The sequence below is a fragment of the Pelodiscus sinensis genome, chromosome 4 (genome assembly GCF_049634645.1).
Source record: "Pelodiscus sinensis isolate JC-2024 chromosome 4, ASM4963464v1, whole genome shotgun sequence".
Taxonomy (NCBI): Eukaryota; Metazoa; Chordata; order Testudines; family Trionychidae; genus Pelodiscus; species Pelodiscus sinensis.
The window spans coordinates 22,169,761-22,184,006 of NC_134714.1; the positions used below are offsets into that span (position 1 = coordinate 22,169,761).

Sequence of the window (14,246 nt, forward strand, 5' to 3'; positions counted from 1 at the left end):
TATGTAAAATCTTTAAGATTCTACATACACAATGAGAAAAGCTCACCTTCATCAGTAGAAATTCATATACAGTAACAAGCTTCGTCAGGCGGGGAAGAGCCAGTTCCATTAAGTCTTCATTGTCACATTGTTGGATTAGCTGGTAAAGACCAAAATAGTTTCTTTAGGACAAAAAAATGCCAATGCATGCTAATTAGGGATTTCAACTAGCAGTCAACTAGATGATTAACCAATAAGCCAGGCTTTAGTTAATGTTGTCAACTACTCACATTCCACCCCCCTTGCTGCCTCTATCAGAGGCAGCAAGGGGGGTGGGAAGTAGGAGCTTGAGCTGTTTTTTTAAACGGTCCCCCCTCGCAAACTGGCTCCCTCCTGCCACCCTGCGCTGCTGCCTCTGATACAGAGGCAGCAGCGTGGGGTGGCAGGGGCTCCCTGGGAGTAGGTCTGGAGTGCACTGGCTGCTGGCCCCACCCCCAGGGGCTATCGAATAGTCATATAAATGCAAAGTTTTAATGCAGTTACACTACTATTCAATTACCAGATATCTAACATCCTTAATGCTAATCATTCCTCAGTTCACAACCTCAGTTCTCCATTACAGGACATAATAGTCACTATCAAAGAGATGGCACAAGGTAAGGACTAATCCACTTTCCTTTACCAGATCACAAAATTAAGTGGTTCTAAGAATAAATCTGTATTTAGAGATTTGATGAGCAAAGTTAAGATGAAGGTATGATACAGTCTTTCAACACAAACAGTTAATGATCAGTTTCAATAACTGTGTACTCATGGGGAAAAAAAAAAGTAAACCGTAATGACTTAAGCACAAAAGCTCAATCCACAGTGACATGCAGGAAGCTCAGAAAACATGGCAATTACTTGAACTGTAATAAAATCATTTTTAAAATAAGATGGACTCTTAATATATAAAAAGTGTATATAATAATAGACACACACAGTGGCACTACTAATAATTTTTCTCCCAAACAGAGTCAAGATTGTATTCATTTACTACAGGGCTATTCAAAATGTGGCCCGCGTGTGGCCCACTGCCCATTTGTTTGCAGTATGCAGTGCGGTTTGGGTTTAAGTGCAGTTTGGGTTGATATGTGTTTTAGTAGTTAAATTCATGGACTGTTGTAAAGCCAAAACAAAAAAGTAGTCAATATAATGGTCTTTTCTTGATATACTTTTTAGTAGATAAATTCCAGGACTGTCATTGCTCATTAAAAGTGCGGCCATATGGGTGGAAATCAAGTAAATACTGCATTTTATAAATATCAGCAGAACTGAGTTAAATGGGACCTGTGTGTTGTATAGCCTTGCCTTAATCTTTGTATTCATGCCCATCAGTGAGAAAGAAGCTATTTGCATATATATTTGCAGGTCTATGCAACCACACTTACGTTGCAGCCCTTGGCATGTACTGCGAGTATCATTGTGGCCCCCAGGGCTTCCAAAGTTGAGTAGGCCTGAATTACTAAGAGGCCAATAACTATTATACACAGGTACACTTTCTAAAAACCTATATCTTTTACCAATGACTTGATTTATGTCTTTTGCTTAATGTATTTAATATTTAACTTTGGTACTTAAATAACCCCCCGTCGTCCTCATTTACACAAACATGCTCACTACTTTTTGATGAATTTTATCAGATTTTGGCAGTAGGTGGTGAAAAAAGGTACATATGAAATAAGTGAAGGGAACCAGACCTCTTTTAGTCTAGTTTTCCTTCTAAATATGATGTGTTCTGTTGACACGTTACTAAGAGACATTGAAGGGGACTGAACAGGTCTACTAAGTCTTCCCGAACACACTGATCTTCCAGCCATCCTTGGTCGGCCACGTCTTTTACGTCTTTTTGGTCTTCCAGATCCATTTGGCATTCCAGGTGCACGATATTCTAAACTAGTGTCACTTTGTTGTGCAGCCAACAAGTTTCTGCCTTCTGCAGATTCACCAGTCTTTATAAAAAAATGAATACAATAAATAATCATTAAAACGTTCGTCCCTCCCTCAACAGAGTACTGAGAAAAATCTCAGTTTAAAATATTTAGTTTCCCACGTGTACCAGCCTCCCACATGGAATGGCTGAAATTTTCAGTGGTTACAGAATTACATAATTAAACACATTTTAACAGCCCTAATAGGAATACAATATTCACTACACAAATTACAAAAATAGTCTCAAAGCTATCATGGAAAAATGTTGGCAAAACAGAATCCAAGAATCTCTCACTTATGGACACTGTTCCTCTAGCTAGCTAGAGTATTAAAATGAATGTCCCCAAAGGGCACTTAAAGATATTTATAAATAAAGCCTGATCACCTTCAATACTTTGTGCTTATGTTCCAATAGCAGCTCCCCTCTTTGCACAGACTTCCCAAATTTACAACAGATTCATCTACCATGGACTAGGAATGTTAGCAACTAATCAACTATCCGATAAACAAAAGCTTATCAGAGGCAGCAAGGGGGGGGGGAGAGAGCAGGAACTGGGGGGAAAAGGGGGGGGGGGAGAGCCATCTTAAAAGCCAGTTCCCACCCAGCACCATCTCCACAGGGGCAGGGAGATAGTGGGAACCGCGTGAGCCAGGGATCAGATGCTGTGCCTCTGTTTTTTAAATGTACTAAGAGCCTGCTTGTGCTTAATACATTTAAAAGACTGGTGCGGGGGGGGAGGGGGGGGGGGGGAGGGAGAGAAAAAGGGGGAACCGGCGCAATCCGGGAATCAGCTGGCCAGACTTGCACTTTTAAATGTATTAAAAGCCAGCTTATTGACTAGTCAATGGAAAATCCATCGACTAGTCAATGAGTTAAATGAAATTTAACATCCCTAACATGGATTATATGCAAATTACCAAATTTATTCCAGCTGCACCTGAAGTTTGTAATTTGAAGTGAGTCACTTGGTGCTACTCTTCCTCCATAACATACCTGTATCAGTAAGATCTCTAAGAATCATGAAGAAGATTAAGTGACAATGGTTATGGCCAAAAATATTTACCTTTTTCTTTCTTCCCCCCTGCCACCAAGTATCTAGCCTGGTGACTCAAGTACCCATAATAATTAGGTCAGTTTATAGCAGGCCTGGGCAAAATGCAGCCCACCAAGGCAGCAGATCCAGCCCGCTGACTCAGCAGGGAGCCGCAGGCAGGCTCCCTGCTTGCCTCGTTCCACCCACACGCTACTCAAAAGTGGCTGCCAGGCTGTTTCTCTTTCAAGACGGATCCCGGAGGGAAGGCTTCAGGTGCTGCCCACAAAACCAGCACAATCCCACTGGCCGTTTGCTGGTCAGAAACTGGCCAATGGGAGATGCCTCTTTGAACAACAGGAAGCACATAAAGCACCCCACCCCCTCTCCCCACTCCCAGCTCAGTTATTTACACAAGTACATGGTCCTACAGCCTGCGTAGGGGTAGTGCAAGCAGGCTGGCTGAGAAACGTTTTAAACTGTGAAAGCATTTATCTCCACAGGCTGGTTGGGCTGCTGGCTGGTAAATCTCCTCGCCAGAGCCTGCCTCAGGCATCCCAGCTCCTCCCTTCCCCAACCCTCTGTCCCCCCTCCTGTACCCATACCCCCTGCCAGATCTGGCACCCCAATCCTCTACTCCAGATCTCAATCCCCTCCTCCCCTAGGTCACATTCTCAACCCCAGGTCACAACCATTTCTCTTTAGTGGCCGGGGAAGTTGGGAAGAGAAGCGGCAGCCAGAAGCAGGGCTGGCCGTGGGCAGCGGGGCTGGCCAAGGGAGATTGGGAGGACAAGCAGGGGAGAACTGGCTGTCCAGGAGGGGATTGGGTGAAGTAGGGCTGGCCAGAGGCGCAGGGGGGGGGAGGCAGGACTGACCCAGCCATATATAGATCTCGGGGTGCTGCTGCCCACCCCCCTAAAGCACGAGTGAGTCCAGCCTGGGGATGCTATTGTGCCCCCCCCACCCACCTACCCCCCCTTGAGTAGCTGCGAACTGGCTGGCTGGTAGACACACTCATGCAGCCTGAGCACATTTAGCAGCCAGACAGTTTGAAACTACAAACTGACACATCTAGTAATAATAAAACGTATCTAATGAGAAAATACCAGACATGTTATATGTCTGGTATTTTCTCAGTTTGTTTTATGTGTTTATATTTTTGGGCTGCAAAAAACAGTACTAAAAAAGGGTTCCAACTAAAGTAAAAAGTTTGGGAAATCCTGGTCTAACCAACTTTGTCTGTCTTACACTCCATTTATCTAATCCATTGTTTTTAACTTGATGGCAAGAATATGTTGGGTGACACTATCAAAAGCTTTGCTAAAGCTGGCACTGGGGGCTTTGGGAGGACCAGAAACAACTTATTTAAATATTCATCATTTGATTAATGAATATGCAAATTAATGTTACCAGTCCTCCAAAAGTTTATGAATGGATTTACTGGTCCCCATGTCAAAAAGTTTGGGAACCCCTGATCTATTGAAAGAATTCCCATTCCCATCTATAAGAATTCTGCATGTAAATTAGTGAAGAATAAAGTTCTAAAATTGCAATAATGTTGAAGTGAAATTGCCTTTACATTGTTTGTGAAACTGCATATTATGCAGAAAGCAAACTACCACCTTACCTGTTGCTCATTTTGTGAAGAAGCAGTTTCTTCCAAACCGACAGCTAGTGATTTTTCATTATTTAAAGTGACAACATCAGGTTGCAAATGTGCCAAACTCTCAGTTCCATCACCTGCTCCTCCAAAAATATCCAGAAACACACTTTTATTAGTTTTATTCATAGATGCTTTTTGCTGTGAAGACTCCAGTTGTCCATGAACTGGATTAAGTTTATAGTGCCGCGCTAATCCTCCTTTTCCTATGTAGGATTTTTCACAAGTCTGACATTTGAACATTTTGGGCTTCAGGTTATAATTCAAAGGACTGAATAATGTATCTGTGGCCTTCTCTTTCCCCTCGTCATCATCTTCTATGCTTAGTTCAGAATAGTCATCAGAATCAGATTGATGCCCATCAGCTAAATCCTCTGTTTTAATAAATTTATAATCTCTTGCTTTATATTTTGGAGGTCGTGAAATCCGTCCAGAACGAGTCTTCACTTTCAAAGATTTTTTTAGCTTTAGTTCTTTTTGCTTTTTCTCAAGGCTCGATATAAGAGTATTTGCTGAACTGGCTGCCACCAAAGTAACATTTTGAGATTCTGTAGCAGACAGCGTGGCACGTGGAGTCTTCTGTCCGTTCAATGTCTGGCGTGTGGGAATCTTATTCACTGACACTGGTCCACGAGGGGCTAAAGGTCTCTGCACAAGTAGCTGAACTGGCGACTCAGAAGAACTATGCAAGAAAAACTGTTGCTGCTCAGTTCCTGTAACAGGCTGTACCCTAATAATCTGTGGATTAATAATATTAAGTCTGGACAGGCCAGAATTCCTACCAGCTGGCTGACTCAGTGTAGTAACTTTGGATTGGACTGCTGCAAGAGGTGGTACTGGTTTTTCGTTTTCCTTCATCTGCCCCGGCTGCATTTGTACACAAATGGCTTCTAATTGCTATAGGAGAAAGAAAAACAAAAGAGTTGAAAATGTACAAGTACAATATTATTTAATCAAGATTTTACATCTGTGTATGCAAGACCTTAAAGTGAAACATGAAGAAATTAGATACATCATCCAATTTTCTTACAACCCTCAAGTATATATTTCCTTCCAGCTACTAAATTATGTATACAGTCGCATTTGTTGCTTACATAAAGCATTTCAGTTTATTTGGTAGGCCTTAAAAATGAAACGATATAGCAACCATGAATTTAGTTGCCAAAAACTAAGAAATAATTCCTGCAAATGGATCAGTTGGGCAGAACCCTGCTTAAGTCAACAGGGTACACCTGTGCAGATTCAGTTTCAAAATCTAGCCCTCTGCTGTGAATTTGTAAATTCAACAAGCACATCTCACCTACAAGGCAATTAACTCTCTATTAATTTTGGAGGCCAACTATTAGGCCAAGGTTATATCCTAATAAATGTACAGTTAAAAATATCCTTAAGATGATATAAGCAGCTCATGCTTCTGAGCTATAACCTCCTTTCTGTCCTCCTCTTCACCACCTTTATCATTTTTTAGTCACACCACAGAATTAGCAAGGGACTGAGGAAGAGTCAAAGCCCGACCTCTTACTTGAGAAGTGTCCATTTCTCTATCAGCAAACCACCCAAAGCACTTAGGCACATGCCCAACTACAAGCACAGATATAATCCATCTGATTCCACGCAAACGCATGCTTGAGTGCTTTGCTAAATGCACAGCTTTCCATTTAAAAAAAAATCTGCAAGTTAATTGCTTCTAGTTTTCTGTCAAATTCCTCCCAATACTCAAAGAAAAGGCTCATTGTTATTATTTGTATTACAGTGATGCCCAGAAACTCTAGTCATAGTCCAGAACCCCATGGTGCTAAACGCTGTATGAAAGAACAAAAAAAAAAAACCTGTCCCTACCACAAAGGGAAGACAATCTAAATTTGGTCCAGACTTGTAATTTTCAAATGTTTCTATTGTAACACCTGTTCAACAGTAGGAACATTTTTTTATAGTCTTTCATAATACACATAACTGAATGAAGGTTACTCAACTTTTTTTAAAAAAAGTTACTGTTGGGCAAGGACCAATCATGGAAAATCTTAGCCCAAAAGGAAAATGTTTGGGAAAGTTAGAGAGTATATGTAAATTATAATAGAAATGGCTTTAAAATCTGAAGTGTAGCAGGCAGCCATCATAATAAAAAAATTCTCATAGATCAACGGGTTAGCATGAATTATGTGCCCCCAAACACTCAACTGTCAGAAACGCTGGACTGACAAATTACATTGGCCTAATCACTGTAAAGTAGTTCTTCCAAGTCATGTTGGACAACTGCTTATTCTGCCAGACTAGAACATAGGGCAACCCACACCTATTACCTTCATTCAATCATGCACATTCTACCTTGTTTGAAAATGAGCTGCTCCCAACACCAGTCTTCCAACTATAAGACTAATGCCTGGAGAAATCTAAATTCCAAGGTAAATGAAAGTGATCAGGGAGTTAAAGTCAGCAGCGGAGCTAGTGCAGTAGCTCTCAGTACAGTTCAATCATTGAGAGAGATGCCCATGATTATTCACTGTCCTACACATTCTAGTACCCAGTCCCAATTTTATACCAGAGACCACTTTCCCATTCACTTGAACCTTTGGTTCTCTATAGACATCTCCTCTACCCCTTTGTTTACCTTGTGTACAAGGCACCTGGTGGTACCGATAGCTTTGCCCTCCTGAAGGGCAACCTGCTGGGCCACATTCTGCAACTGCTGTGCTGCATTGTGCATGATACTCGTTACCAGCTGAGACTCCGTGGCAGCAGTCAGGCTAGAGCCCTGTGGGGTTCCACTCATCCCTGATGCTGGGGGCCTGAAGCTAGTCTCCTGGGGTAGGGGGTATCCCCCACCTCTGGGAGAAGACAACATCACTGAGGACCCAGTGCCAGCTCCAGAGGAGGGAAGAGGGGGTGGTGGCTGCTTCTGGGTCCTGCTCACTTGTTCGATGACCCTCTGGAGCTCCTCTGGCGCCAGGAGCGTCGCTGGGGCCTGCTGGCCGGGAAGCTCGGCCTGACTCTTCTCCGCAGGCAAATTCCCCATCAGCTCAACGGCCTGGTTGTCGGTCGCTGCCACCAGCTGCTCCTCGGCGCTCAGCTCAGCCCCCTGCACCAGGCTCCCCGCTGGCTGCAGGAAGAGGGTGGTGCAGATGGCAGAGGGACTGGCCGCCAGGCTCTGCGACAACTCCTCGATCACCGCCAGCGCTTGCGATCCCTCCTCAGCGGGGAATCTAGGCTCCAGGGCGCCCAGCAGGCCCCCACCCTCCACCGGACACAGCAAGTCACCCCTGGCCACGGCCGCCCCCGGGGGATGGTCAGGCCCCAGCAGCCCAACGCCCTCCCCAGCCGCCGCGCTGAGGAGAGCCCCGCGGGCAGCGGCCGGTCCGGGGGGCTCTTCCTCAGCAGGGGGTGGCGGCGCCGCGATCTCTCCTCCCCCATCCTCGGGAGCCGCCATCTTGGCAGGTGTCGGGGGGCGGGAGGCACATTCGCCCCGCAGACCTTAAAACTCCGGAGGGAACCTAGAGGAACCGGCAATGAGGGAGCCAGCCAATAGGGACGGCGGGTGCGGCCTTCACTCAGCATCACGGAAGGGGCGGAGTCTTAAGGACTACAGGGGCCCCGCAGTGTCAAGACGCTTTCGAAAGCGTTTTCCTGTGAGATGGCGTGTAGTGCAAATACAGTTGAAGTCGATACACACAATATACTCATTCAACAGTAGTCCCGTGCAATAGTGTTCAGTGCACCACACGGCATACAATGCAATTCAGAGGGTGCCAATACCTCTATCTAAACAGATTTGGTACACCATGGGATAGAGAAAAATAATCTGAAATTGATAACAATATTTTTAAAGAGTAAAAATAAACCTTTTTTTAGTAAAGTAAATTGTAGCCAAACCAAGCGTTAGTCTGTTTTTGAAACACACAAGATATAATCGCCTAATTAAAGGGTCTTCATGGACAATGACAGGTCAATTTTACCCACAAAGTCACTGTCTTAACATTTTGGCTCTGATCCTGCAAAGATGTGTGTATTTAGCTTACTTTCATTCGGTGGGATTACATCCATGCATAATTTTACAATGAAAGCACTCTGCCCTGACTTTTAATAATTTAATTAGAAATATTTTCTTTTCTCATGCATTACAATATTTTAAACCACTAATTTTCAGAGTAACATATTTTTTCAAGGGAAACTGGCTTTTTTTTCTTTTAAACGTTACTTTCTAGTTAATTAAAGCAAAAATCAAAAGGTACTATTTGAAATTTGAGGAGGGACTATTTTACATCTAAAGTGTGCTGTGTGTTCCTATTTTGCTGAATATATCAAAACTATTATTTTGTATTGCACCGAGTAACAAAACACATTAAAAGCCAAATATGAGTGTGCTTCATATATATGATTCGGGGACTGAACAGAAAAAGATCCGATTAAACATATGGACTAGAAAATACATAAAAAATACTGCTGAACGCTTGCATAATGGATATACCTGAAGAAATGCGACAATGTTTAAAGTCCTCAAGCAAAAGTGCCCCCTAAAAACTGTGGTGCTGCATTATCAGGTTATAGCTCTTTAAAAAGCTTGACGGAGAGTCAATTTAAAGTAAAATAACCGTAGTCATTATTTTATAGTGACGTTTGCATTTAAATATGAGTGCATTACTCTGTGTTTAATCCATCAAAACATATTAATGGAAATTTAAAGTACTGGAAGAAATTTGAAAATAAAAAGTTCCCTTGTGGCCCGTACGGGGATCGAACCCGCGACCTTGGCGTTATTAGCACCACGCTCTAACCAACTGAGCTAACCGGCCACTTGATGCAAGGCGTGCTTCGTTTACCCTTATAAGAAGAACAAATGGGATATTTTTGTTTTCTAACTATATTTCTATTGTGCTTACTTTAGATATTACCTCTTGATACAACATCAAGTTGTCTGGAGTCCAAACTCCAGACGCTGTGAGTTCAGTAAGCATACCAGAGCTATGAATATGCAGAATCAGAAACCTATCTTACAGGCAGTGATATATCACATTCATTCAGAAGTTCTGACAGATTCATGGCCAGTAAGTTAGACCCCCACAGCTCTTTAAAAGTGACTCGTTTTATTTCATTAAATCAAAATATTTCTTTTGCCATTTCTTTTAATATTATTTCAATTTAATTCCCATGTATTTTACATACCCCTTTTTAAACATACAAAACAACGAATAGTCCAGCAGCACCTTAGAGACTAACACAACATGTAGATGGTATCATGAGCTTTGGTGGGCACAACCCACTTCTTCAGATGAAAGTGGGTTGTGCCCACCAAAGCTCGTGATACCATCTACATGTTTTCTTAATCTCTAAGGTGCTGCTGGACTATTCGTTGTTTCTTAAGTTTTACAAACTAACATGGCTACCCTGCTGAACCTTTTTAAACAAATATTGCATTGGTAAAATTTGAGTCACGTGTATTATTATTTATTGCTATAATTTAGGGGGGAGGCGTTGTAAATTATATATTTAATTTATGTTAAAATAAAAGTGGGTTGTTTATAGACCATCAGTTCTAAAGCAAACCTTTCACATTTTCAGCTGAGATTGCTACCTAAAACAACTAACACAGACAAAGAACCACCAGCTGGGGGCGTGCAAGATAGTAAATCAGTGCTTCTGTTTAACACACAGACATCAAATCCACTCTTTTTCTGCCTAATGTTAATAAGTTCTCTGGCAAAGCTGATGAACTTTTAACTGGATTGTAGCCAGTGCCATAGGAAGTTTTTCACTATTTGTTTCACTGTGAATGGTAAGGCTTAACATACCTACCTGTAAGACTCTGAAAAGAGGATATAGTATTCACACTAGGTCTTATCAGTGTTGCTCTATTTAATGTATTGACTAAATGTGCACCTATTTGTACAGTACTATATCTATATCTATTAGAGTGCATATGTCTGTCTGTGTGTTTGTCTGCGGGTCCATTTGTTCAAGAACTCAAATTTTGGGGTTTCTGTACTTTCTGCTCCACCCCTCTGAAGAAATAGGTTGTTCCCATGAAAGCTCATGATACTCTCTATATTTTTTGTTAATCTCTAAGAACACGTCTACACAGCAGCATTACTTCGGAATGATGGATGTTATTATAAAATAACTATGTGAGTGTCTATACAGCATAATATCGAAACATCGGACGTCTTATTCCGGATTCTGTAACCCTAATTTTACGAGGAATAACACCTATTCCAAAATAGTTATTTCCGAATAGGTTGTGTGTAGGGAGCCACAGGGGAAAGGGCTTGACGCACACAGTAAGACCTGACAGCCATGAGCCATGGAGCAGTAGCCTACACAGAGCTGGCAGTTGCCATGAGTGACCCCGATGCGCCCACTGAGCTCTCCACAACAGGTGTGCAAGAAAGTTAAAGAACTAAGGCCAGAGAGTGCAGCTGCTGCTCTGGGGGCGGCACTATGGTTGCCAGATGGCAGAAACAAAAATACCGAACACCCCCCTCCCCCCAAAAAAAACACCGGGAAAAAATTTTGTTGAAGGAAAAAAAAGGGGGGGGGGACACCAAAGATTTTGAGTAATCAAAAAAAATATTCTCCAAGAATGTAGATCATTTAAAAAAAACCAAAAACCTGGACACGCTTCATAGGGGGTGAGGGAGAAGGACCAGCCAGGAAGGGAGCAGTGCTGGCTGGGAAGGGGGGGGCCAACAGGAAGCAGGGCTGGTCATGGGGGGAGGGGAAGGGCGGAATGGGGCTGGCCGCAGGATATCAGGGGAGGGAGGACCGGCCGGGAGGGGGTGGGGCTGGCCAAGAGTAAGGGGGGGCAGGAGAGAAGCACAGCTGGGGGAGATCGGGGGCCGCAGCGCTGGCCAGGAGGAAGGGTGGGTGGAAAGCAGAGCTGGCGGGAGGGGCGGGGGCGTGCAGCGGCGTTGGCTGGGGAGATCAGGAAGAGGAACGGGCCAGCGGGAAGCAGAGCTTGGGGGGAGGTCCGAGGCCATGGGGCTGGCCGGGAGGAAGGGGGAGTGGGAAGCACAGCTGGCGGAGGGGGTGCAGGGGCGCTGACAGGGAGGAAGGGGGGGCCGGGAAGCAGAGCTGACGGGGGCAGGGAGAGGTGCAGCGGCGCTGGCCGAGGGAGATCAGGAAGAGGAATGGGCCAGCGGGAAGTAGAGCTGGAGGGGGCAGGGCAGTGCAGGGGGGCTGACTGGGAAAGATCAGGAGGGAAAGTGAGGGAGAACCGGCCGGCTGGGAAGGGACGAGGGGGTTAGCAAATTGGCCGGTGGGGAGCCGGACTGACCTGGGCACTTGCTGCGTGTCCTGCGCAGGCTCCCGGCAACGCAGGAGAGAGGAGGAGGCTGCCCTTCCTCCTCACACTCAACTGACCGAGGGCTCCCGGCGGCAATCGCGGCCCCGCCGCCCAGCTGGGACTCCCAACCGCTCCCCCCTGGCCCACACCAGGCTTCAGTCCAGTGCGCAGCTGGAAAAATCTGAAAATACCAGACATTGCACGTGTCTGGTATTTTCTGATTTTTTTTACCGGACAGAGCACACAAATACTGGACTGTCCGGTACAATACCAGACACTTGGCAACCCTAGGCGGCACCACAGGCCTGCCCATATTATGCCCAGCTCCACCACATCCTATGGGATGGGTCAGTCCTTGCTCCCCCACCTCGTTGTGGACTCAGGGCCAGAGACACCCACTGTCACCCTCCTAGGGGACTAAGCCAGTGCAGAGGAGGAAGAGCTGGACGAGGCCACCGGTTTTTCGATGCCCACCAGCCAGGAGGTTATGCTCCTGGAACCCATAACCCCCCACACAAGATGTTCCCCAGGCATCGTCCAAAGCCAGGGAAGGCCCATCAGGTGAGTCCCATTACTTTCCCTAAACACACATGGGTGGTGGTGGCAGGCAGTGAGGGGCAGCTGTGCACGTCTCACTCAGCCTTCTCGTCCTGAGGATCACGCAGCAGCCTGTGTACGTGGGTGCTCATGGAGCACCAGTCCATGGCACACAGCCCCAAGAAGCTGCAGCAGGAACCTTGTGCTCTTGTTCACAAGGTGTCTGGAGAGACCTGCCTTACTCCTGAAACTGGGGTGGGACAACCTCAAAACACAAGCCACCACTAGAAGGAAGCTAGGGTCATGGACATACAAACACACACACACACAGAGCAGTGCCACCCACAGCACACAAGCATGCCCACGCTCTCAGGGCAGCATCTGCTCCTGGGAACAGCAGGGCTAGGAGGAGGAGCGTCTGCTGCTCACACACACCTCCCCCCAACACTCTGTCCCTCTCTCCTCCAGTAGGCAGAGTTACAAGTCCTCTCCCTGTGGGACACTGCTATTTCCAGACCCAGCGTGTGCGCAGCACAGAAGGAAGCCTGGCCACTCTGTGACTCCCTTCGCACACGTAGTCTCTCGATCTGGCTGGTACCTTCCCATGCCTGCTCATCCCTGGGACTTGCATGTAGTGAGACTCCCCCCTTGGACATTTGTAGCCCGGCAGGAAAGGGCCTGCTGTCTAGGCCCCTGATGGCCTTGCTCAGAGCACATCACCTTCGTCTGACACAAGAACTTTCAGTCTCAGCTCGGAGATGAGGGAAAGGCTTCATGCACAGTGTCTCCCAGGATGACTGCCCTTTTCTTTGTTTCTACACAGCTGGACTAGCTGTGAGAGGGGTGTGCTCTACACCTCCCATGCTATCCTCCTGACCTCGCATGACGGGCAGTCAAGGAAAAAAGTGTCAGCATGCAGCTTCTGGAACAGGCTGGAATTTCAGAAGACCCAGGCGTCATGCGCCTTCCCCAACTACCCAACATAGATTTCTGTGAACTGGCCATGGTGGTTGACGAGGGCCTACTATAGAATCATCAAATTGTACCCCTTGCGGTTGATGTATTCAGATGCTTGGTGGCCCAGATGGGGATGTGGGTGCCATCAATAGTCCCCTCTGAAGATGGTGAAGTCCATGGTGGCAAAGCTGGCAACAATGGGGCCCACGTTGTCCTGGTTGATGGTCCTTCGCAGCAGGACAATGTTGATGACCCTCTCCACCTGTAGAAGGAGACACACAGAGAATCACAGGGTTGCCAGGGCCCTTGGGAGTTCCCTGAGCCCAACCCCGCCCCCCCCAAAGAGCAACCCCAATTTGCCCCATCCCCTGTCAGGGCTTTGAGAAGGCGGGACTGGAAAACCTCCCGGGGAAGGAGCTTCCACCACCATTACAACCGGCACCACCCATGCCCTAGGGAACCCCATTCCAGCAGTTTGCCACCCTCCTGGGAAAATAGCATAAGAGTGCCATACCTGCATGACCATGGTCCTGACAGTCAATCTCCCCATTTGAAACTGGTTCCCAACAGATCAGTAGCTGTCTGGCATGGCGAGCTTCCAGAGTCCGATGCCTATCCGCTTCCGGAGGGGTGTGGCGGGTCTCATGTGGGTGTCCTGTAGCCTGAGGGCAGGAGCGAGCCACTCATACAGCTCCAGGAATGTGTCCTTCCACATGTGGAAATTCTGGAGCCACTGCTGGTAGTCCCACCACTTCAAGATGACCCGGTCTCACCAGTCGGAGCTGGTGTCCAGTCTCCAGAAGCGGCGGTGCACAGTGTGCAGGGGAAGGCAGGTAGG

The 14,246-nt window shown here is 46.1% G+C and overlaps 1 protein-coding gene and 1 non-coding gene across 3 annotated transcripts in view; both read right to left on the reverse strand.

Annotated features, from left to right (window-relative positions):
* ZNF839 (zinc finger protein 839) overlaps positions 1–8,195 on the reverse strand; it is a 19,422-nt gene extending 11,227 nt beyond the window's left edge. Inside the window, exons 1-4 of one of the 2 annotated variants that reach the window (XM_014571980.3) lie at positions 7,553–8,195; positions 4,609–5,538; positions 1,719–1,970; positions 47–139 (exon numbers count right to left, since the gene is read on the reverse strand). In XM_014571980.3, the coding sequence (XP_014427466.2) occupies positions 47–139; positions 1,719–1,970; positions 4,609–5,538; positions 7,553–8,065 (1,788 nt within the window). In that variant the 5' untranslated portion in view covers positions 8,066–8,195. Of the gene's footprint in view, positions 1–46; positions 140–1,718; positions 1,971–4,608; positions 5,539–7,249 lie in introns of both variants that reach the window. The other variant, XM_014571979.3, reaches the window with a different exon arrangement.
* Positions 8,196–9,354: 1,159 nt separating this feature from the next.
* TRNAI-AAU (transfer RNA isoleucine (anticodon AAU)) lies at positions 9,355–9,428 on the reverse strand. The gene has a single exon. It is a non-coding gene; the product is annotated as a tRNA-Ile (tRNA).
* Between the last annotated feature and the right edge of the window lie 4,818 nt (positions 9,429–14,246).